The following is a 23,534-nucleotide window of genomic DNA, read 5'->3' on the forward strand; positions in this document are numbered from 1 at the left end:
AATGCTACACAAACCACTACATGATACAACCAAGGCCAAAACTCTTGCTGACCATAAACAAACTCTCAATACACAGCTACTCTCATTCAAACAATCATTCATCTCTCCACAAAAGACAAAACTCAGTCACTATATCCCAAGTCTTCTGAAGCAGATCTATTTCAGTCACATGGCTTCTCAGCTCATCTGCCATATTTATGACCATCAGCTTGATAAAGTAATGGCAGTGATTGCTAAAACACATGAGCAAAGATTGAGAGAAAAAGTGTTAATCATTGTATTTGAGCCATAGCAGGTCCACATGACTGAAACAGATGAAGAGTTATAGCTTCAGCACACATTTTTGGTCACTATATGTTTTCATTAAAAAGTACTCTTGACAGCCCAGAGTACTTCTTGCATGCTCAATGATGACAGACTTTTGATTTTTGGTTAAACTACCCCTTTAAAAGGTTTTCCATCACTCAGAGCCTTTCGACTCCTTCTGGGCTCTGATCTTTGGCCCTCGAATCTGACACTGAAGGTTCAGTGACATAAGATTACCGGAATTCAGTGATTTAAGAACCTGGGCAAGCTTTTGTCTTGGTAATTTAATTTGCAGATACTGTAGCCATGTTGCTGTAGCTTAAGATTCGGTCTTCTGAAACCCCAAAAGACCTGTGAGCTGTTCATTTAGAGTGAATGAAAGAAGGAGCAGTATAATCGCTCAACTCTGTTCAACCTATTTGTTTATCCTTTTTCTGACAGGAGCTGAGGATGTTAAAAATGCCCCTAGACTTGATCCAAAATAATGTACTCAAATTCTGCTCTGCAATGCACTCACAGGGAGTTCAATGAGTGCTTTTTGCAGTTACACAAAAGAGTATATAATTTACAATAATTTCACAATTTAAGCATTATTCCTTGGGAGAAATGGGATATGTCTGGGATATATCCTCTGCTATTCAGAAACGCATGTGCTAATGTAATTTTGCACATGACTTTATCCAAGGCAGCATACAGGAGCCTAGGGTTAAAGGAATAGTAACTGGAAAGTTGCTGGTTCAATTCCACCATATGTTTTCATTTACAAATGATCAACAATGAAAAAAAAAATGTAGGCTGGCGAAATATAGCTTTTCTGGCTGTATGGTTTTAGAAGACTTTATTAGTTTTTGTGTACGATCCTGGCTTACAGCCCTCTCCTTTGTTGGGATTGAACCAGCAACCTTCCAGTTACCAGCCCTGAGCTTTCAACAAATGGGTTGTGTCCTTAAGATAACATTGCACATATTTTGTGTTTCTTACAGGAATGCTATGTAAGTGCTTGTCTGTACCTTCTAGTGTGGTTCCTGTGCCCTGCAGTGGCTCTCCTAACCCAGAGGAGTAGCGTGCCCTCACGGCCAGCTGGTACTCTGTGCCTGATTGGAGATTCTTTAGCAAGGTTGTTGTGGTGTCCCCCTTAACGGTCACTTCTTTCATCTCACCACCTTCCGTGGGCTGGTAGGACACGCGATACTGAGAAATTCTTCCTGGCGCCGCAGCCCAGGACAGCTGCATGGATGACACGGTTTCGTCAGAAACACGCAGGTCTCTCGGCGAGCCACGTTCTATCAGATTTAAGAAGAGAAAGGAGTTAGAAACAAAATAACCCTAATGGTCCCTCCTTCAAAGTCTAAGGTTGATTTTCAATCGTTTTATCATCCACCAGTTAAAAAAATTACAATACTGATGAATCAGTTTCATCAGTTTTGAGGAATCATGCCTTTCAAAAAAAAGAAGCACAACTAAGAAACTGATGAAACAGGAGTTAGAAACTAATCTTTGGAACAGAGACAATACAGAGATAAAACACAGGCGTCGAAAGTCATGATCTGGGATTTGTCCTTTGCAGATTATAACTGTGGACAGACTGCAGCTGCATTGCTGCAGGCAGCTATTAGGACGCAGCTGGCTCATACTTGGACACTAACTACTCTCAGACTTGATAAAGAACCCAGAGGTTTTGCCTAACCAAACAGACATTTTTCGCCAACTCAATGAAAGAAATTCTGGAAAACATCTCATGGAGTTTGTCAAAATCAACTTTGATTTTCCACTCAATTAAGGTGTTTGGCTGCTCAACCAATCAAGGTAAATTCCAGAGATCACACCCAATCTAGTCTCACAAATCTATAAATACCTAGGAATCAACTACTGAAAATGCAATGAGAGGGCATTCTTCTTAAACAAATGCAAATCTAGTTGACTGTGGCTAATAATCTAATAATTCAGTTTATACAATGACCAGGAAGTATGTGAACACTCCCTTGGCCTTGGGTATGTAAAAAAAGTTCTGAACTGGAACTTTCCCACGTAAAATTCCAGTCAAATTAATTCAGGCTCATAATCCCGTGGTATCATGCCTTCAAACAATCAATCTCACTGGCTGGGCATAGTATTTTGGAGGGGAAGTCTGTTAATTGTTCCAAATTACCTTCTTTCGTCGTTCCATCAATCTGCATCTCAGGCCCAACTCCTGACGGGTATTCGGCTGCCACAGTGACACGATAGGTAGTAACCGGGTAAAGTTGCTGCAGAATAATGGTAGTCTCAAGGCCATCCGTTGCGGTTTCTAACAACCCACTGTCCCCTTGGACCGGGGCATATGTGAGTCTGTACCGCACCACCGGACCGGAAGCCGCTCCCCATGAGACACGGAAACTGCTGGTGGTCTCTTCAGAGACCCTCAGGTTGTTCACAGATCCTTGTTCTGCACAAATCAGAACATAAGGGTCACAAAAAGGTTCCTGTTTTGACTTTTAAAGGCAGAGTTTACTTTTAAAAATGAATCAACATTTGATTAACAACATTTGGCTAAACAGTTCCTTTAAAAGTTCCAAAAGGAATGCCAACAGTATTTAGCTTAGCTAACTTTTATATAAAACGGACACTCACCTTCAAGTGTGGTCTCATAGTCTGATACTGGAAAGCTTTCTCCCTTCTGATATTGGGCATAAACCTTGACTTCGTATTTTGTGACTGGAGTAAGATGATGCAAGACAGTCGTAGCGGTGTCTCCCGGCACAGAGACAGAGATGTAGCCTACATCTGAATCAGTGTCAGGCCTATATTGCAGTAGATAGGATTGCACATCCACTGCATCTATTGACCAAGTAGCTCGGAAACTCCTGGAGGTCACCTCTGAGAAGGTCAGAGACTTCGGTGCAACTAGACCTAGAAGAGAGAACAGAACCAAAATAAATGAGGCTCCATTCGATTGCCATCCCAGTTTAATGCCAAAAAGAGTTACAGTAAAGTTACAGGCACAGGCAGTATGTGTTACCTAATAGATTTTATAAGTTGGCCTGTTTCTAAAACCAAGATATGGAATGACTTCAAAAGATTTAAAATACAGCACGCAACTAGTACTTGTTAGTTTTGGAGTTTGGCAGCTTCTGTTATTACTATTTTCATGGTTTGGAATTGAGCAGCTTGGACATTATGTTAAATAAGTTCTTTCGTGATCCATGAAAGAAAGAAAGAAAGTCATATGAGATAGGAACAACATGAGAAAATTTCCATTTTTGCATCAACTAACCCTTCAATCTTTAGTCCAAATTGGTGCAAAACTAGAGTTCGAAACATAATGGTTCTATGCACGTCCAGACTCAAAGCCCAACAAATTTAACAGCAGTTAGTGGTAAACTCAGACACTACTCACTTCTTCTCTTGATGTTCAGGAGCTCTTGCTCAATTCTCAGACAGATGGACTGGGTTAGCTCATTGGAAATCCTCTGGAAAGCATCAAAGTCCTCCACGGTGTACACGTGGGTCTCCGCTGGAGGATTAGCAATCGCCTCCAGCTCCGAGCGGACAGCGTCTTTGACGCCCACTGCGAAAATCTCTACATCCGTGCTCTTAAGCTTAGCCGCTGGGTCTTTGAAAGCATCCGAGGACTTCCCATCGGTGATCAGAATCATAACGCGAGGTACGTTTGCACGAGCGCCTCTGGTTTGAACAAAAATCCTGTCTCTCACGTACGTCATAGCTTTGCCGGTGTTCGTGGAGCCTCCGCGGTAGGGGAACGTTCTCACGGCTTTGACCACAGCGCTCAGATCGTGGTGAGTGTTCAGGTAGAACTCGGTGTGTGGGTCTCTGCTGTATTGGACCAAGCTGATTTGAACCTTGTTGGCCCCAATGTCAAAAGTGTTGACCAGGACTTCCAAGAAAGCTCGAACTTTAGCGAAGTTCGCCAGTCCAATACTGTATGAACCGTCAACCAGAAGAACAACATCGGCTTGTACATCCACACCGAGAGAACATTCTAAAAGTGAAAGAGTTTGCTGGTCAAACAACTATTTAATCAATGGATGAAAGTGAATAGTTTGGACCTTTCCTCACCTAGTGATACTTTCAAAGGCTGGGTTTTCTCCATTGCCATAACTGGCTCACTGGGTGTCAGACCTTTGAGTGCAAACAAGCTGATCTCATACTCTGTATCAGGGGACAAGTCTCTCACATTCACAGAGGTCTGAGTCGGCCCAACATACAGCTCCTGGCGTTTGCTGCCAGCCAGCATGGGAACCATCTGCACCTTGTATCCAGTCACATCCCCTATAGATGCATCCCACGTCACCCGCATTGACTTGGACGCAACCTCTGTGACATGCAAGTTTGACGCTGGCTCAACAACTGCAAATAAACAGAAAGAGGAAAAATGGGGTCATGTTTAAGGCTGGGGGTTGTGTTTAATAAACCTGCTAAAGCAGATTTACAGTTGTTATTGTTTGTTTACCTTCCTCGCCGCTAGCCAACGAGTTCAGCTGGTCATCCACACTGTTGCACACCTGCGTGATGAGCGATTTCTCCACAGCTTTGATCATATCGAAGTTTGGCACGGTGTACACGTGCGATCTGTAGGGTGTTGAAGACATTTGTTTCAGCTCTTCCTCATCTGCTTCTTTGATCCCTGAATAAAAATAATAAATAATGCGTCATCTCTCAGAATTCCTTTTTAAGGGTTTCTTGAAAACTACCCAGAACTGTTAGAATGCAGAAGAAATCCAGACTATGAAAAATAGCAGTGATGAAAGACCACATACCCAAAGTGAAGATTTCCACTCCAGCGTTTTTCAACCTCTTGGCGTAACCCTCCACGGGGTCCTGAGATTTCCCATCTGTAATAACTACGGCAATTCTGGGGAATCCCTTACGAGCACCGGAGGCCTCCGTGAACAAGTTTTTCAGCAGGTAGTCCAGGGCTTCGCCTGCACAAAAATCACAAAACCATCACTGAGACTTGAAATTTGATTATAACTTTGTTGTTCAGCAGTAATATAAATGTGAATTTCTTACCTGTCATGGTGTTGCCGCCCTTGTACGGCAGACTGTTTATGGCTCTGAGCAGCTCGGGTCGTTTATAAAACTGGTTAAGGTTAAACTCAGTTCTGGTGTCCGTGCTGTACTGAACCACACCCACTCTAGTCTTGTCCTCTCCGAGGTCAAACGCGCCTGCCATGGCTGCTATGAAGCTGCGGATGAATTTAAAATTTTCCCGCCCGACACTCCAAGAGCCGTCCACAAGGAACACAAGGTCAGCAATGGCACTTGGTGAGCATTCTGGGAAAAAGAGTTAGAGAGTCAGAAGCTATCAAAGCTTTGGAAAATGGGATGAACTTTTGAAAAGGATGCAAAGCTTTCAAAATGTAAACCATTTAATAGTTTTGCCAGACACACTTGGCACACAACTCTAAATTTCTAAGCTCTTTTTCTATTTCAAAAAAGGGACCAAATCATTTAGTGTTATAACACCATGTGGGTTTTATAGATTTGTATGTCATAAATGTTGTACATACGTAAAAAGGTCTACAGTATGTGTTAATTAACACGGTAAGTGTGAGTGTAAATCAAACCATACAAAAATTTGCATGTACAAAGAAGAGAAACATCCAGCATAGCACATTTATCAGCACCACATTTATCTATTATGCAATATACACTGGTTACAACTCATTCCTTCACTGACATATGGGTTGAGTGTGTCTCTATTCGTAATGTTTTTAGGCGAGTCTTTACTTGTCCTTCGCTCTCTCTTGAACTCCATAAATGAACTCCATTCCTCCACATGGTTTGGAAAAATTCCTCATCTTTTAATCATATTTGCTCTCAACCACAGTTTGTGGAATTTGCTGCCCTTGAATGGATTGTCTCGGCTACATCTTTAGTTAGATGTTGCCAAACCTTTATAGCAGACGAGACAGGACAGGAAGTTGTTGACATATTGTATCTTGCCTTCCTTTACTACGCTAATTAGATTGACTTATTTTCCACTTGCACCAGCAGAGGGGAAGCACTGGGGCGTTGAGACTGGGTTTTGTTAGCGAGTCATCTGCAGAAGTCATGCTAACTAACTGTTATGGTATTCGGGGCGGGAGTAAGGGGTGATTGTATTTTCCACTTCTGCTTAATGTAGGAAAGGAAAAGTGAAGCTGTTCACCTTCATCTGGGGGACGCGGCCGCAGCGCTCTTGTAAAGAGAGGAGCTGTAATGCTTTCCATTTTCTGCATTGCGAGAGGTTCTGTTTTTTTTTTTTTTTTATAAATCAGGCGCAAAGGGGCCACTTATAATCTCTCACCCAAAATCCATGTTGGAAACGCTGGCTCAGTTTATCATGTCTGGAAAAGTTAATGCTGACTAACAAGCTAAATTGTTATCAGGAGTCATAAATTTGGAACAAAACAAAGACATATACACATTTGCGTACCGGCTAATATGGAAACTCCCGATAAAATGCAGCAATTGCATAGAAATGGAAAGAGCCTGGAGGTTTGTACTTACTGACTGCATCGGAGACCTGAGGCTTTCTGGTACCTCCTTCAAAACCACTTGATTGGACTGAAACAGAAACAAAAATCAATAAATATTCAAGTAAATGAATGCCGTCCATTAAAACTGTTCCTTCTGGCCAATGATTTGCCTTTCCTTTCAAGAGATTGCAATCAACTAATCAACCAAATAAATACATGTACAGAATAATTTCCTGACTTCTAGGCCTTCCATGACAGTGTCAACCATGCTCAAGAAAAAACTTAAGGAATAAAATGGCTTGCCACTCACTTGTAATTTGCCCAGAGATTGGTATACTCTCCTCCGTTCCAGAATATGAAATTATCGTAACAACATAATCCACATCGGGGGTCAAATCTCTGATGGAGGTTTTGGTTGCGGATGGAGGTAGTGTGAATTCTTTAATAGGCTCTTCTACAGAGAGAAGGTAATATTTGCATTTACAATGTTTAAATGTCATATCATGATATACAATCTGCACGAAGATAGCATCTAGCGAACCTTAATTTATAAGTAGATAAATCTAGTCTAGACACATGAGAGCTGGATTACAGAAACATTAATGACTTCCCAAGACAAGCGATGACTAACAGTCCATGTTAAATCATTTTTGAAGGGCACGCCAGAACGCATTTTCTAAGAGTTGCCTGTGGCAGTAAGTTTAAAGGTTACCAGTCGTTTACCAGATGCTTTCTTATCGTAAGCCACATACAGTACACTTACTACAGGGACAGTTACCTTCGAGGTAAGGTTAAGTGCTTTGCTTAAGGGCACAATGGCAGTAGATCATGAGACGACCATTGCAGGTCTGAACAACCCTTAGCATTATGTAGAATTGTCATGAAGTCAAGTTTTATTTTCATACTACACTTTTCAAAATCCAATTCACTGCCAGTTGAGAAAAATGAGTTTTGTCATTTATTTTTCCTTTTTGAATATGCATTTTCATTCTCAAAGACGTCACAGAAGTAAAATGGATTTCAAATGTTTTACGCTGGCGTTACAATTTCAATATGTGCGGTGCTTTCACGTTTTCACCTACCTGTATCTGATGTCACTACTACTCTCAAGCCCTCAATTCTTGACAGCGGTTGCTTCCATATCATTTGCACTGTGTTTTCATTTAAAATCTTAAACCTCAAGTCTGATGGAGGCGTTACTGTGGAAAGAGAAGGTGAATCAAGTTATTTCCAAGAAACCATTCCAAAAGTTGTATTTATGAGAGGAGCACACAGGTTTATGGACAAAATCCCAACAGCAAAGTTGGAGAAGGACTCAAGGCAACATGGAACAAAGTGGACGGCGGCCATTTTGGGTCAAAATGACATCTGTTTGAGCTGTCTGACCGAAGGGCCATTGACTACTCAAGCATAGACACGTAAAGCGCGTTTCAGAAAGACCTCTACAAAACATTACACCGGGCCATAACTCGTGACGTGCATGCATTCGTTGCAGTCAGTCCAACACAGCCAGATGTGCTCTGTTGAACTGCCTGAATAGCTGTCGTCACACATAGACAAGAAGTGTTGATTGTACAATGGACTTGAATTGACATTTTGACAAGTGGTCACTTTCCATTGCAAACCGCTAAAAAAGGTGCACAACGACAACCTTTAATGAAATATGAAGATATAGGATAGTGACAAACAAGTGAATATATAAACAAAAAAGAGGTTATGTAACACGGGACGCACCAGTCTAGATGAACTACAAGATTCATGCACTTGTACATGAAAAGTTGTCTGCAACAACTTGTGGGGCTAAAAGGACTTCATGTACAAGACGCACATGTAGAGAACTTTGAAATATTTTAAAGTGATATTCTTGTGGAATTTTGTGTTTGGAAGCTCAGTATCTGTGTGGAACGTATTGTGTGCATGTCGGAATATCACAATAAAATATTTTGTGAAGCCGCGGCTCTGGTCAAACTTTGACCAGGGCTTAAGCTTGACCAGGAACAGGTTCACCAAAATCAAGATTTACCAACCTGGCTGACCCGATGTCACAATCGGTTCCATTTCTGACTCCAAATGGGTTCCATCGCACACATCCACAATCAAACACACACCACTCGTTCATCACCCATTCTAGAATCGTTTTTCTGTTTTGGGGTTCATCCGTTCCAAACCAGATTTGGTGCAACCAAAATTCCATGGCTTTTGAACAATTCAAGCTCTTTGGAAGACCATTTAACGACATTTAGTTTGTCTAAATCTAATAAAAACGATGTCAAGTAAGAAAGTGACAGTGTTGGTTAAGGTATTTTTCTGGCTGTCATATTTTATATTAGTGGAACATGTTTAAACAAAGACTTTTCTTATTTTTCCGTAACGCAGCATTGAGAACACAATTACTTCTTGCTCTCACTTTCCTGAGAAAAAAAGGGCTCATATTTTGTCTTTTTGTTCCCTAAGAGTGCGGAAAGTGGAGAAGGGAAACTTGGCCTCAACGTTAAGATTTTTTTTTTCTCAAGTAAAAGCTGTAAAATGTTCCACTATACTTTCCACTGAACGCTGGCGATGTGTGCTTTAATGCCCTGATTTGAAATGGTTAAATCACAGTTTTACTGCCTGTTCAAACCTACCAAGAGCTCAGTTACTGAAACATATAAATATTAAAATACATGAAAAAGTGTTTTACTAGAGGAAAAAGTTAAATGCGAATCTGTCTGGCTGAGACGTCTGGTATCCTGCAGCTGATCATGGGTCTTAAGCAGTATGTTCTACCCTATAATTGAAAACATTACAGTGGACATTTCTTAGATCTAATCAAATATCTTGTGCTGTCATACATTTTCATTTTCACTATCATAAACACCACCAACTGTTTGAAACAAATCTTTTAGGACAGTGAAAGTCCTTGATCAGTGTCCGCCCTAGTGTCTAAAAAGAGACATTACACATTGAAATGCATATTTATTCACATTAACGTGAATATATTAATGTAAATGAATGTAAACCTTTTTTCTGAAATGAAAATGAGCACACCAGAACAGTTAATTTAGTTAATATGCATATATTTTGAAATAGAAATAATAGACTGTGTTCTAAACTATTGAAATAGAGTACTTTTAATTTAACAAGGTGAATGAGGAGAGAATTGTTGGCTTCTTTATTACCTTGTGCTCTCACTGATGTCAGTACTGTGAGTGTTAGGAGAGCGGCCGCTGCCAAACGCGTGACCGACATCTTCACCCCAGTATCAGCAGAACATCAATCAATCTGAAAAATCAACCAAATCACACACTTTTCTCATAAATCAATCAGAGGGAAAAAGACAACAAAAAGACTATACACACGACTCCAGCACAGTTCACTGCAAGAGATCTCATTCGAATCTGATTTTAATTATTTTTTTATTCAAAATTCCAGCTGTTTCTCTGGTCAACAGAAGAAAAATTGGTTTTCCATGGTTAAGTGTCCAAATATTTTGGAAAAAGTTCATAAAACAGAGGCACTAAGTAAAATAAGTCACTGTGGGTCTTAGAAAAACATTCCCTGCAGCATTTTAATGGCAAAACGATTATAAACTGCCTATGCTGTATGTAACTGCGAACTCTGCTGATTCATCTGTTTAACGTTGGAAACTCTGAGTTCATAGACTATATGCAATTGTCTGGAAATTTGCCTGATTTAGGATCCTACACATCAGGGATCGAAAAACTTTTCGGCAGGGTTCCTGCGCCCCCTGTTGTGCCTGGAAAAATTTAGACTTTACATCCTGAGAGCAATTTTAGCGCTCTGTCTCTAAACTTTGGCATTGTGCTTGGTCTCTGTTACATATATTGCATATTACTTTAAATAATTAAAGCAGCTCACAAAATACTTACACATGAAGTACATGTTGTTCATTACTATTATTCTCTAATTCATTTTTGCTCTGCAAAAATAATTTCAAGCAGTGTTCTACAAACCCAAATAGGGCAAAAGGGTAAATCAAATAGTGGAAAAGACGTACAGGAGCTAAGACATACACTTGGTCATATGCACTTTTAACTTAAAATGTAAGCATTTTTTAAATAAAATGAAAAAGTGAAAGGACATGCAAAGTGTGAGCCAAACTTTTAACAATGCATTGTGCCCATGATATATATTGGGTTTGGTGTTCTAACAGCGTAAGAAATCAAGTAAAGTTGAATGAAAAATTAAACATAAGTCTTAAAAATCACACTTTCTAACACTTTTTGATCATTTGTCACTAGTGCTCTTGTAAAATATGATGCTAGACTTGACAGAAAAACACCACTAAACACAGAAAGGAACTACTTTACCAGTAGTCCCACTTTACCTGTATTAAGCATGGGAATTAGGTAAATCGACATCAAAAACGCTCACCAAAGAAAATCACAGCGGTTTGAATCATACAAGTGGTCTAGACGTCCCAACAAAATAAAATATGCATTATCCCAAGCTACTTTAAAAGAGCACAATGACAGGGTGGTGGAAAAAATGAAATCACCACACGACCGTCAATGGAAAAAGTGATCAGAGCTGCTGAAAATGGGTCAGTGTGCTCTCATCCATCATTTCACATCACATCTCCAACGACTTAAATTTAAGAGCAATAACACTCTCATTCATACATATGAACAAACATCAATAAATGGGAAAAAAATCAACTCCACGTGAAGACTTACCCAACTTTCCAAAAACTTTCAATACATCACAAAACTGGTTGAATGAAGGTGGGAAATTCAGATTGGGTATTTTAAAGGTCTGTTCAGAAAGGCAGAGGTTCTCCGTGATGCTGTATGATGGGGATGGAAATGAAGAGGAGGGTCTGGTCACCCCACAGCTCGTGAAGGCTGTTTCCAAATGCACAGGATCTCAGACCAGAATGTGCTTCTTAACAGGGGGCTGATCCCGAACCCGGAGCTCTGACGTCACATGTCCGTGTGATGGATGTGTTGGGATGCGCTTTTGGAAAGTCGCGCATATTTTCGGCATTCCTGCACCATGTCACTCATCGATGTTTCGGGTTTCAGCGGGGATTACTATTGGATACATATTCCTGACGACATTCAAAAGGAATCGCTAATTCGGGACTATTTTTAAAGTTTTTGCGAATCCGCAGACTACGAAACTGGAACTCATTTACAACCTTAGGATGTTAGAAATAACTATTAAAGTAATTACACGATGATTTTCAGTGGGCGAACCTCTTCAAATAAATGTCTGCCGGTCATTTTCGGAGCGGAATCTGAGGCGATTCGTCTCGCTCCAGTAAAAGTTATTTTACGATGTTTCCTGGCACATTAAAGCAAACACGACAACATCAAAACAACCAAAAAATTACAGTAACGTTTGTATACAACTTAGTCATGTAAATACATACGGTTTTTATAAATAATTACACATATATTTGCGATTTAACGCCCAACGGATAGCGCTGTAGCGGACGGTTGCTATGGTAACATCCTCACGCCAACGTCAATACTTTTCGGTAATTGTGTAAAGATTCTGACAAGAATTTATGAATGCTGTCATTCAAAAAAGTTTTGGGAAGAATTATCTTTGTACGTCCAAGATAAAACTGGTTATAGTTGTGATCTGACTTCAAAGGATGTTTTAATATATTTTGAATCTAAAAGTATATCTGTTAATTTTATGTTAAATCTGATTATTTTATTTGGAAAATTTCATATTCATAAAAGTAAAAGAAATAATTCTAAACCTTGTTTAAAGGTTTTTATGATTGATTTTCATTCATATCTAGATTCTCTTCAATGTATTGATAGTAAAAAATGTAAAGATACAATTGTATTTGCTGAAGAGTTAAAGTTGATCGAAAAGTGAATTTATATACATTGTAGGTGTGTATGTATATGTGTGTATATGTATGTATGTATATATATATATATTTTTTTTTTTTTTTTTTTTTTGTCAAATTGTATCTTTGCATACTTGCATCTAAACTGTAAAATGTAAACCTTTTATTTATTTATTTTTGTTATTTATTTTATTTTGTTTGGATGTCTTGTTATATTTATATATATCTTTGTTGTAGTTTGTTAATTAAAAAAAAAAAAAAAAGATTCTGACAAGAACGAACTTTTGTGGTTAGTTATTAACTAACTAAATTACATTTTAAGTACAAAACACTAACATAAAACCAAAATGACAATTTTTTGGCCCTGTCATTGTGCCTTTAAATTTTTTAGTTATTTATTGGAAATGTACCATCACAGTATCTGCACCGTTGACAGTTCATTCTGATCTTGTAGATCAGTTTTTCCAACAATGGAGTTCCATTTATTTGAATATGTAGCCCTCTAGTGGTCAAATCTAGTAACACACAGAGCGGATGAAGATGTTTAACACAATTTATGAATCAAAACCCTCTTCCACCCCCCAAACTACATCCTTGATCTCATTATTAAGTCATAAAAGAAGTCTTTCCTGTTACCCATCTGATGAACAAATATTTAGGCATTTAGAAACACATGGGTGCCAACTGGGAGTCGGGATAGAGTTTGATTTTTGATCATTAGGTTTATTAGTTTTTTCAGCTGAGCTCTTGACTGTTTTTAATTCGATCATTATCTCCTAATTGTCTTTGTTGGAGAGAAACAGCTAACGCATCAATTCATCAAGGGAAACTTGAACTTCTAATGCTCCTTAGATTACTTGCAGAATTAATGATCTGTGTTTTATAGTCTTATAATTAGCATGCAATTATTTGCATGCCTGTTGGAACTCCTGCAATGAGCTGAGGCATTTTTATCAGGGCACAAAGGACATATTGTTAATAATGCATGGGATACATCTCCATATGAACTCAACTGCATAGACCACCAATGCTGAGGCATGCTCTACTGAGATCAAATGATCAACCGTTGCTGTAAATGTGAAACTCTAGTGGGGAAAGCATTTCTCTGATGTATATGCACGCATTTGGAAACTATTTCATATGCCTTGAAACACATTGTTTTGAAGTACTAAAAGGAAGTGCACACTGCTGTTTGTTTCTTGGGAACCGGTGAAGGCATCCAAGAAACAGACAGTATCAAAAACATGCTGCGTCGTGAGTCATAAACACCCTTCATCAATTAACACCGACCACAGACATTACGCACCCTTTCAGAAGGAAAAACATAGTTTGTTTTCTTCATATTCTTTATGAGAAAAAAAAAAATTATCACATCATTAAAATATTTTTCATAGGCGATGCGTAAAATCAGAAGGCAAACAACTAAACCGCATCAGTAACCACGATTATGAATCAGAATTAGGAAAATCCTCTTAGAAATTTATAAAAAATATATATTTTAGGACTTTTTTGCATTGTGCATTCGTTCCCTATATTCATATTGACTTTGAGTTCTTTCAAAAGAAAAAAAATATACATTTTGCATTAATAAATTAATTGTGCAACGCAAAAATCTTAACAGTCCTAAAATAATAACTTTATTTATGCATGGTTTGCCTTTGTTTTTGGGGTCTTTCAAAAGAAAAAAAAATGCATCATAAATAAATATGCAATAGAAAAATCTTAAAAGCCCTAAACTAATAATTTTCTTCATGCATTTTTTTACCTTTTAATTTTTTTTAAGTGTCATTGAGTAAAGTACAACAACCAAGATTGGTCTGTTTATAACAGGCACCGTTTATTTTATTCGACTCACTTTGGTCCCTTTTACCTTCCAAATTAAATAAATACATTGTGCGAAAGCTCATAAGGTCACATTTCCACAGAAGTGAGGGCAGGAGCTGACATCAGACTTTCTTCTGAGGGAGAGCTGCTTTTACTAGTTCATATATGACACATGCAGTTCCTGAAAAGAGACATGAATGAGCAGCAATTAGAGTTTACTATGATTATTAACTGTGTTCGCTAAAGCACATTAAATATCAAATTATGCGGCTTGTACGAATATGAATTGCCATATATAGACATTACGGATGGGCATTTAAAACTTGAATTCATAGCACCCTAGCAAGCACACAATAATGTGGTAGGACCTAAGCAACGATGTATTGTAGCAATTACCCATAAGACCTTGTAGTAACATACCTAGCATTGTGAGACCCATAGTTGCACGATAAAGGACAGCATCGCCAACTCCTCCCTTCAGATGAACTGGCATCCCATTGGCCTCCTAAATATGAAACATAAATCAACATTTTTATAAGCACCTATAAAACTGTTAGGCCTTTAGAGAGAATGATAATTATTAGTAAAGATATCAGGGGTCAGGAACATTAGTTTATCATCTGAGAGATAATATTTTACAGAAAAGTGAGATCCATACCTGAAAGAGTTTCTGTTTGTCTGGCACCTTATTGACCAGCTGCCGGCGGACGCTGCTGGAAAACTGCCGCCTGGAAACCTGCTGCAGAGTCTGATGGAAAATACAGTTTGGCAAAAATATTTAAAATACTGATGCATAACAAATATGAAAAAACCTGATTTTTTTTTTTTTTTTTTTTTTGATAAAAGAAATATACTTTCAAAATATATAGATTTACAGGAACATATACTGTGAAGTTAAAAAAATAATCTTTTCTGCTCACCAAGGCTGAATTTATTCAATTAAAAATACTGTGAATATTGTGAAATATTGTTATAATTTAAAATAATCTTTTCTGTTTTTATTTATTTTTAAATGTAATTCATTTATGTAATGCAAAGCTACATTTTCAGCATCAATACTCCAGTCTTCAGTGTGACATGATCCTTCAGAAATCATTCTTATATGACAATTTCCTGGTAGTAATCACAAAAATGAACTGTGTAATATTGACAACTGCCAATTTACAGACTTACTAATCATTTCTGCAGTAATGCATGTGACAATAACAAAAACTGAAGGCTATAATGATCAATCAGAAAAGCCCACATAATATGAAGTAAATCACAGATCTAATAGCAAAATCGTATTTTCCCCCCTTCTACAGTCAGATACCTTTATCTTCATTTACTACCACTTTTCATTTCTTATGTTGACACAAGCCAAAACACATCAGGGCACTTAAAAATGTCTGGATGTCATTCATTAGATCAAGTGTTTGTATCTGAGGACCTTTCCTCTTCACTAACTTTCACTTTTGCTCAGTGATTTTTGTATCAGCTGGTATTTTGGTGACTTTTAGTGGATGTATGAAGTCAGTTGTATCAAGTTTACACAGGTGGAGAACTTTCAGACATTTTAAGGATGACCACATTTTGAAAAAACTCCAATGTCCGCTGTGTTTACTTTTGTGAGCAGAAAGCGGAAATATAACGTTAAATCATATAAATCACTACATTACAAATTAACAGCCATTAAACGAACACGAACCAGCAGAACAGAAAAATAACAACAGAACTAAACCAACAGAAAAGCTTCTATCTGGGCTTATAAAATCATTGAAATATCATAATCATCATGATTTCATTGATTGTAGACGTGCAAAACGTCAAACTCCTCATGACTCCCGCGTTTCAGTTCTTCTCCCTCAAACTCTTAGATTAATAAGAGTAACCTTTGATGTGGAAAACAACGCTAAAGCATGATAAATCATTTATAACTACCATACATCATCAATCTTAAACCAAGACAGAACCGTTTTAATAATTACCAAAAAGCGTCGAAACATTTTCAGCGTGAGGGACTGAAGTCACGAGACACAGAGGAAATCCGTGAAAGAGAAAGAGAAACGTCTCCACCTGCTGTTCAGGAGAGCAACTGCCCAGCTGTTTTATCCGCGTCAGAAACTGATAAAATACAGGTCACATTCCCAAAAATGTTTCTTTACTGACACATGATGAAAAGATAAAAATCGTAATGCTAAAGGGAAATTAGAAGCACCGCGAGAGACGCTGAGCACAATATGTTGAGATAAAACCGTCACTTTTGGTCAAGTCCATAAACACTTTCTCCATAGAAAAAGACCATCTTTGTTGTCCTCTCATATCAAAATCCACCCACATATTTGTTTAGAACTGTTTTGGGCTGTTTTTGCTTGTAAAAGGTGTTTGATCTGTGCATATGTATCTCCTGATTCAATCCAGACTACTTTTTCACCAAAGATAGCGATATTAGAGATAGAAGACTCATATTTTAACGGGAAGCAATTGAAAGCAATTTTTTCAAACCCACAGCTTTTCACCTCTTAAAACACTGACTGGAGTCATGCTGATTACTTGTGGATTATCATGACAAAATATGAGTCCATAATCGAAAAATCCAGTGAAAAAGTCAACAGTTGTCAAAAAACCTGTTGTCCTCTCACACCAAAATCCACCAACATATTTGTTTAGAACTGTTTAGGACTTGTGTGACTCTTGTGTTTAACCTGTGCATATTTATCTCCTGTTTCAAGACTACTTTTTATTTTACTGAAGATAGCAATATTATGGATAGAAGACTCATATTTTAACTGGAAGCAACTTATTGAAGCTTAAAATCATCTTAATGATGAATTTGTTTCAAACACATGGCTTTTCACCTCTCAAGACATTGACTGGAGTCGTGTGGATTACTTGTGGATTATCATGACAAAATATGAGTCCATAATTGAAAAAATCCAGTGAAAAAGCTAACTGTTGTCAAAAAACCTCAAAAAGCCCCGTTGTCCTCTTACATCAAAATCCACCCACATATTTGTATAGAACTGTTTTGCTTGTAAAAAGTGTTTAATCTGTGCATATTTATCTCCTGATTCAGGCCAGACTACTTTTTCACCAAAGATAGCGATATTATGAATAGAAGACTCATATTTTAACTAGAAGCAGCTTATTGAAACTTAAAATCATCTTAATGGTGGATTTGTTTCAAACACACAGCTTTTCACCTTTTAAGACATTGGCTGAAGTCATGTGGATTACTTGTGGATTATCATGACAAAATATGAGTCCATAATTGAAAAATCCAGTGGAAAAAGTCAACAGTTGTCAAAAAACCTGTTGTCCTCTCACATCAAAATCCACCCACATATTTGTTTAGAACTGTTTTTCTTGTAAAAAGTGTTTAATCTGTGCATATTTATCTCCTGATTCAGGCCAGACTACTTTTTTTTACTGAAGATAGTGATATAATGGATAGAAGACTCATATTTTGACTTACTGAAACTTAAAATCATCTTAATGATGAATTTGTTTCAAACACACAGCTTTTCACCTCTTAAAACATTGGCTGAAGTCATGTGGATTATCCTGACAAAATATGAGTCCATAATTGAAAAATCCAGTAAAAAATAGTAAACTGTTGTGGAAAAAAAGTCTAATAAAACAGTTAAAACCTAGGCTGGTTGGCTGGTTTTAGCTGGTCATAGCTGGTCAGCAGGCTGATTTTAGAGGGGTTTTGGCCACTTTGTCTTAGGGAGACCAGCTACTTCCAGTTTAAACCAGCTAAGACCAGCCAACCAGTCTAGGCTGGTTTTAGCTGTTTTTTTCAGCAGGGGTTCTCTCACATCAAAATCCACCAACATTTTTGTTTAGAACTGTTTTGGACTGTTTTTGCTTGTAAAAGGTGTTTAATCTGTGCATATGTATGTCCTGATTCAGGTCAGACTACTTTTTCACTGAAGATAGCAATATTACGAATAGAAGACTCATATCTTAACTGGAAGCAACTTATTGAAACTTAAAATCATCTTAATTTGTTTCAAACACGTGGCTTTTCACCTCTCAAGACATTGACTGGAGTCATGTGGATTACTTGTGGATTATCCTATGAGTCCATAATTGAAAAATCCGCTGAAAAAGTCAAATGTTGTCAAATAAAAGTCAAAAAGCCCTGTTGTCCTCGTACATCAAAATCCACAGACATATTTGTTTTGTTTAGAACTGTTTTGGACTGTTTCTTCTTATTACAGGTGTTTAATCTGTGCATATTTATCTCCTTATTCAGGCCAGACTACTTTTCCTCTGAAGATAGCAATATTACGGATAGAAGACTCATATTTTGACTGGAAGCAATTTATTGAAGTTTAAAATAATCCTAATGATGATTTTTTTTACAAACAGACAGCTTTTCACCTCTCAAGACATTGATCGGAGTCACATGGATTACTTGTGGATTATCATGACAAAATATGAGCCCATATTTGAAAAAAAAAATCCAGTGAAAAAGTCAACTGTTGTCAAAAAAAATGTAAAGCCCTGTTGTCCTCTCACATCAAAATCCACCCACATATTTGTTTAGAGCTGTTCTGAACTGTTTTCACTAGTAAACAGTACGTGATCCGTGCATATTTCTCTCCTCATTCAAATGAGTCACTGTCTGGAGAAACTGTTATGGATTGCAGACTCATATTTTAGCTGGAAGCAACTTTAAAATGAAAAATGTCTCAATGGTGGAATTGTTTCTTTCAAGCATGTAGCTTTTGGCTTCTTAAGACATTAATTGATGGACTGGAGTGGTGTGGATTACTGTGATGTTTTTAACAACTGTTTAGACTCTCATTCTGACGGCACCCATTCACTGCAGAGGAGCCATTGGCGAGCAAGTGATGGATTTCTCTAAATCTGTTCCCATAAAGAAACAAACGCATTGATGGTTGACTGATCTTGGAAGGGTTTGCGTGCAAAAATGATTACTTTAAAGGTAAATTCATTTTAAAAATCTTATAATGTCATATTTTACATTAAAACACTACTTTTTTTCACAATGGTTGCACTACATGCTCATGCAAATGTGTATTTGTCTCTAAACTTTAAACATTCATGGAGCAGATTATAACACATCCACTGGACCAGAAAGTCACATGCTTCATAAATGTGTTTATTGGGTAAACGTCTCATTTTTATATGCAGGACAGACACACACTTCAGTTCAGTGAGCTCATACTGCATTCACAGAGGTCATATGCTATAAATGAAATTAAATACAGTTGTTGATTATGAGGACTTTGTGGATTGCAGTTCTGTGCGGTAAGTACCTTAATTTTCAGACTTAACTAAACATACAATATCATGCACCTTTCCCCCAAATGACCATCTCTCATTCTTTTAACACATCAGTGCCACCGTTAAATACTAGCAGAGATTGATAAACGATCAATAAACTGCTCGCAGCAGTATGGAACTTTACCCAGTCATTTTCAAAGCAAACAATATTATTTAACATCAGACCAGTGCTTAAAGTCAACATGAACTTACTGACACAGCCCAATTTATGCATAATGCAACATATTTCCAGGTGAAACAGAATATTTAACACGATTTACCGGTGTTTCCAGTTCAAAAATGAATGGATTTTTAAAATTGCTTTTAAATCTCTTATTATGCTATATTTTTACCAAATCTTTGATTTGGTCTTTTTGTTAACTTGTTTTCTTTCCTTATGCACAGGTTTTTTATTTCTTTTTGGAATGGAATGATCGGAGTCCTCATTCATCTGAGCTCATTGAAAAAAAAGCATTGTTTGTGGATCATTTTGCCAATGTTTACATAAAAACTGAGATGCATACGCTCAGATCATCAATCCGTTCCAAAAAGAAATACAAAACCTGTGCTAACTGAAGGAAAACACGTTGATGAAAAGATTTAATTCAAGATTTTGTAATAACAGCATAACGAGAAAAGCTTTTTTTGCGTGCTGGTCATTTCTGAACACCAAAGTGTTACAAAAAAAATATTTGGGAAGCTGTTATATCCTGTGAGTTTTAGTTTTAGTTCCAATGCAATAAAATTGACTGGCATTTTAAGGGAAAAGGAAAATCATCTCAGGGTCACAATGACCTGAACACAATATGAAAGTAAATGGGGCCAATTTTGATTTCATGTTGATTTTTCCATGTCTTACTGAAGCATTTATTTTCAAAATGCATGTAAAAACATATCGGTTTCTCTTCTTCTCACATGCTGCCACTTTTCAGGTTCTCTGCAATTTGGATCTCTTTCTTTACTCTCTGGCATCCAGGGTTCAGCAGTCTGCCGTCTGTCTGTCTTATGGTCTTGAATTATTGGTATAATCTGTATGCATACATATATGATGCAACACTACAGATCCTTGTGCTTGAACCAGGTTTGACAGATTCAGGGTGGATGCAGGGCGGGTGTAGGGACCCTTCTGTCAGGCATATTTTGGACCGGATCTGAAACGGCCTCAGCGCGGCTCTCGATTCACATGGAGCACAACATTCTCTGTGGATGAAAACAGGGAAAGTGAGCTTACCGAGAAAAGAGTGCAATCATCTGAAACCCACGGCTTACTGCATGGAAAGAATCAGTTTCACATTCATGTTAAGCGCTTTTGAGCGGCCAAGTTCATGGATGGTGAAAATATCAGAGCAATTTTACGATCGCTTTCTGGGAATCGCAGTGCGCCGTTGAATCCAGCGAGCTTTATCTCACGAGTGATGTCATCAGCGGCCTGCCAAAGCCTGTTATTGCGCATGGATGGATTAGAAAATGAACACTGTCAGTTTGTCGGCTGCGGTGAAAAAGGAATGAATTGATTTAAAAAGCCCCTGGTAGTGACACACAAAACAGCAGCTTATTCTCATAAGAAACGCAAAAGCTTTAAAGTTCACCTAAAAATACAAACGCTGTTATTGTTTACTCACCCTCATGTCGTTCCAAACCCATTTGACTTTCATTCTTCTCTAATGTCGTTTAAATGAATTGAAAGCACATTTGAATGCGATTTGAGAGCTTTTTTGGACCTCGGCAGAACCAGGCCTCATATGAAAAAGATCATTCTGGACCTTCTGCAAAACATCACGGAGGAGAAGAGAAAGTCACACAACATGAGGGTGAGTAAATGACGACGTAATTTTCACTTTTTGGGCAAACTGTTTCTTTGATGCCAAACAGATAAATTAAAAGCCCTGTCTTTATTTGTGTAATTGCAGAGCTTGTATCAGGCAGAACAACACAATCAGGATGTTAAGCTGGTCTCCAGATCTCCAGATGTTGTTTCTTATTTTTCATAACGGCATTCTCTGGCTCGCAGATGGCCTGGATGGAGCACAGTAACATCACCAGAAGGACACCACATACAGTCATGGCCAAAAGTTTTGAGAATGACACAAATATTAGTTTTCACAAAGTTTGCTGCTAAACTGCTTTTAGATCTTTGTTTCAGTTGTTTCTGTGATGTACTGAAATATAATTACAAGCACTTCATACGTTTCAAAGGCTTTTATGGACAATTACATGACATTTATGCAAAGAGTCAGTATTTGCAGTGTTGGCCCTTCTTTTTCAGGACCTCTGCAATTCGACTGGGCATGCTCTCAATCAACTTCTGGGCCAAATCCTGACTGATAGCAACCCATTCTTTCATAATCACTTCTTGGAGTTTGTCAGAATTAGTGGGTTTTTGTTTGTCCACCCGCCTCTTGAGGATTGACCACAAGTTTTAAGATCTGGGGAGTTTCCAGGCCATGGACCCAAAATGTCAACGTTTTGGTCCCCGAGCCACTTAGTTATCACTTTTGCCTTATGGCACGGTGCTCCATCATGCTGGAAAATGCATTGCTCTTCACCAAACTGTTGTTGGATTGTTGGAAGAAGTTGCTGTTGGAGGGTGTTTTGGTGCCATTCTTTATTCATGGCTGTGTTTTTGGGCAAAATTGTGAGTGAGCCCACTCCCTTGGATGAGAAGCAACCCCACACATGAATGGTCTCAGGATGCTTTACTGTTGGCATGACACAGGACTGATGGTAGCGCTCACCTTTTCTTCTCCGGACAAGCCTTTTTCCAGATGCCCCAAACAATCGGAAAGAGGCTTCATCGGAGAATATGACTTTGCCCCAGTCCTCAGCAGTCCATTCGCCATACTTTTTGCAGAAGATCAATCTGTCCCTGATGTTTTTTTGGAGAGAAGTGGCTTCTTTGCTGCCCTTCTTGACACCAGGCCATCTTCCAAAAGTCTTGTCCTCACTGTGCGTTCAGATGCGCTCACACCTGCCTGCTGCCATTCCTGAGCAAGCTCTGCACTGGTGGCACTCCGATCCCGCAGCTCAATCCTCTTTAGGAGACCATCCTGGCGCTTGCTGGACTTTCTTGGACGCCCTGAAGCCTTCTTAACAATGCAGTGGAAAGTTTTTTTCGGGATTAAGTTAATTTTCATGGCAAAGAAGGACTATGCAATTCATCTGATCACTCTTCATAACATTCTGGAGTATATGCAAATTGCTATTATAAAAACTTAAGCAGCAACTTTTCCAATTTCCAATATTTATGTAATTCTCAAAACTTTTGGCCACGACTGTAGAGTTTACCTAAAAATGAAAATTTGCTGAACATTTACTCACCCTTAGACTATCCAAGATGTAGATGAGTTTGTTTCTTCATCAGATTTGAAGAAACGTAGCATTCCATGACTTGCTCACCAATGGATCCTTTACAGTAAATGGGTGCCGTCAGAATGAACCCAAACAGCTGCTAAAAACATCACAACAATCCACACCACTCCGGTCTATCAATTAAGATCTAGTGAAGCGAAAAGCTGCATGCTTGTGAGAAACAAATCCATCAAGACATTTTTAACTTCAAACCAAGTCCTCTATCCAAAATATTGCTATCTCCAGCAAAAAAGTGGTTTCAACTGAATCAAGAGAGAAATATGCACAGATCCAGCAAAGATTACAAGAAAAACAGAGTCCAAAATGGTTCTAAACAAATTTGTTCGTGGATTTTGACGTGAGAGAACAACAAAGGATGGACTTTTCACTGGAGGAAGAGTTATTATGGATTATAAAGGAACAATTTTAAGTTAAAATACCTAAATCATTGATTTGTTTTTTTATAAACACGCAGCTTTTCACTTTACAAGACATTAAATGGTGGACTG

At 38.1% G+C, this 23,534-nt stretch overlaps 3 protein-coding genes across 4 annotated transcripts in view; all 3 read right to left on the minus strand.

Moving 5' to 3' along the window:
• The window catches only part of col12a1b (collagen, type XII, alpha 1b), a 67,960-nt gene extending 57,965 nt beyond the window's left edge, over positions 1-9,995 (minus strand). The window contains exons 1-12 of the mRNA XM_073817009.1: positions 9,926-9,995; positions 7,850-7,966; positions 7,078-7,221; positions 6,799-6,855; positions 5,317-5,580; positions 5,064-5,228; positions 4,757-4,930; positions 4,363-4,653; positions 3,683-4,285; positions 2,917-3,195; positions 2,456-2,731; positions 1,317-1,589 (exon numbers count right to left, since the gene is read on the minus strand). Of these exons, the coding sequence (XP_073673110.1) occupies positions 1,317-1,589; positions 2,456-2,731; positions 2,917-3,195; positions 3,683-4,285; positions 4,363-4,653; positions 4,757-4,930; positions 5,064-5,228; positions 5,317-5,580; positions 6,799-6,855; positions 7,078-7,221; positions 7,850-7,966; positions 9,926-9,995 (2,713 nt within the window). The remainder of the gene's footprint in view (positions 1-1,316; positions 1,590-2,455; positions 2,732-2,916; positions 3,196-3,682; positions 4,286-4,362; positions 4,654-4,756; positions 4,931-5,063; positions 5,229-5,316; positions 5,581-6,798; positions 6,856-7,077; positions 7,222-7,849; positions 7,967-9,925) is intronic.
• Positions 9,996-14,392: 4,397 nt separating this feature from the next.
• On the minus strand, positions 14,393-16,437 carry cox7a2b (cytochrome c oxidase subunit 7A2b). Its single transcript, XM_073816891.1, has 4 exons — positions 16,368-16,437; positions 15,059-15,148; positions 14,821-14,905; positions 14,393-14,581 (listed from the first exon to the last, which is right to left on the minus strand). The coding sequence occupies exons 1-4, from the start codon at positions 16,383-16,385 to the stop codon at positions 14,523-14,525; spliced, it is 252 nt and encodes an 83-aa protein (XP_073672992.1). The 5' UTR covers positions 16,386-16,437; the 3' UTR covers positions 14,393-14,522.
• A 3,068-nt stretch (positions 16,438-19,505) lies between these two features.
• filip1b (filamin A interacting protein 1b) overlaps positions 19,506-23,534 on the minus strand; it is a 44,792-nt gene continuing 40,763 nt past the window's right edge. For both annotated transcript variants that reach the window (XM_073816459.1, XM_073816458.1), the window contains one exon: positions 19,506-20,877. In XM_073816459.1, coding sequence (XP_073672560.1) covers positions 20,840-20,877 — 38 coding nt within the window. In that variant the 3' untranslated portion in view covers positions 19,506-20,839. The remainder of the gene's footprint in view (positions 20,878-23,534) is intronic.

The sequence above is a fragment of the Garra rufa genome, chromosome 13, assembly GCF_049309525.1.
Source record: "Garra rufa chromosome 13, GarRuf1.0, whole genome shotgun sequence".
Classification (NCBI taxonomy): domain Eukaryota; kingdom Metazoa; phylum Chordata; class Actinopteri; order Cypriniformes; family Cyprinidae; genus Garra; species Garra rufa.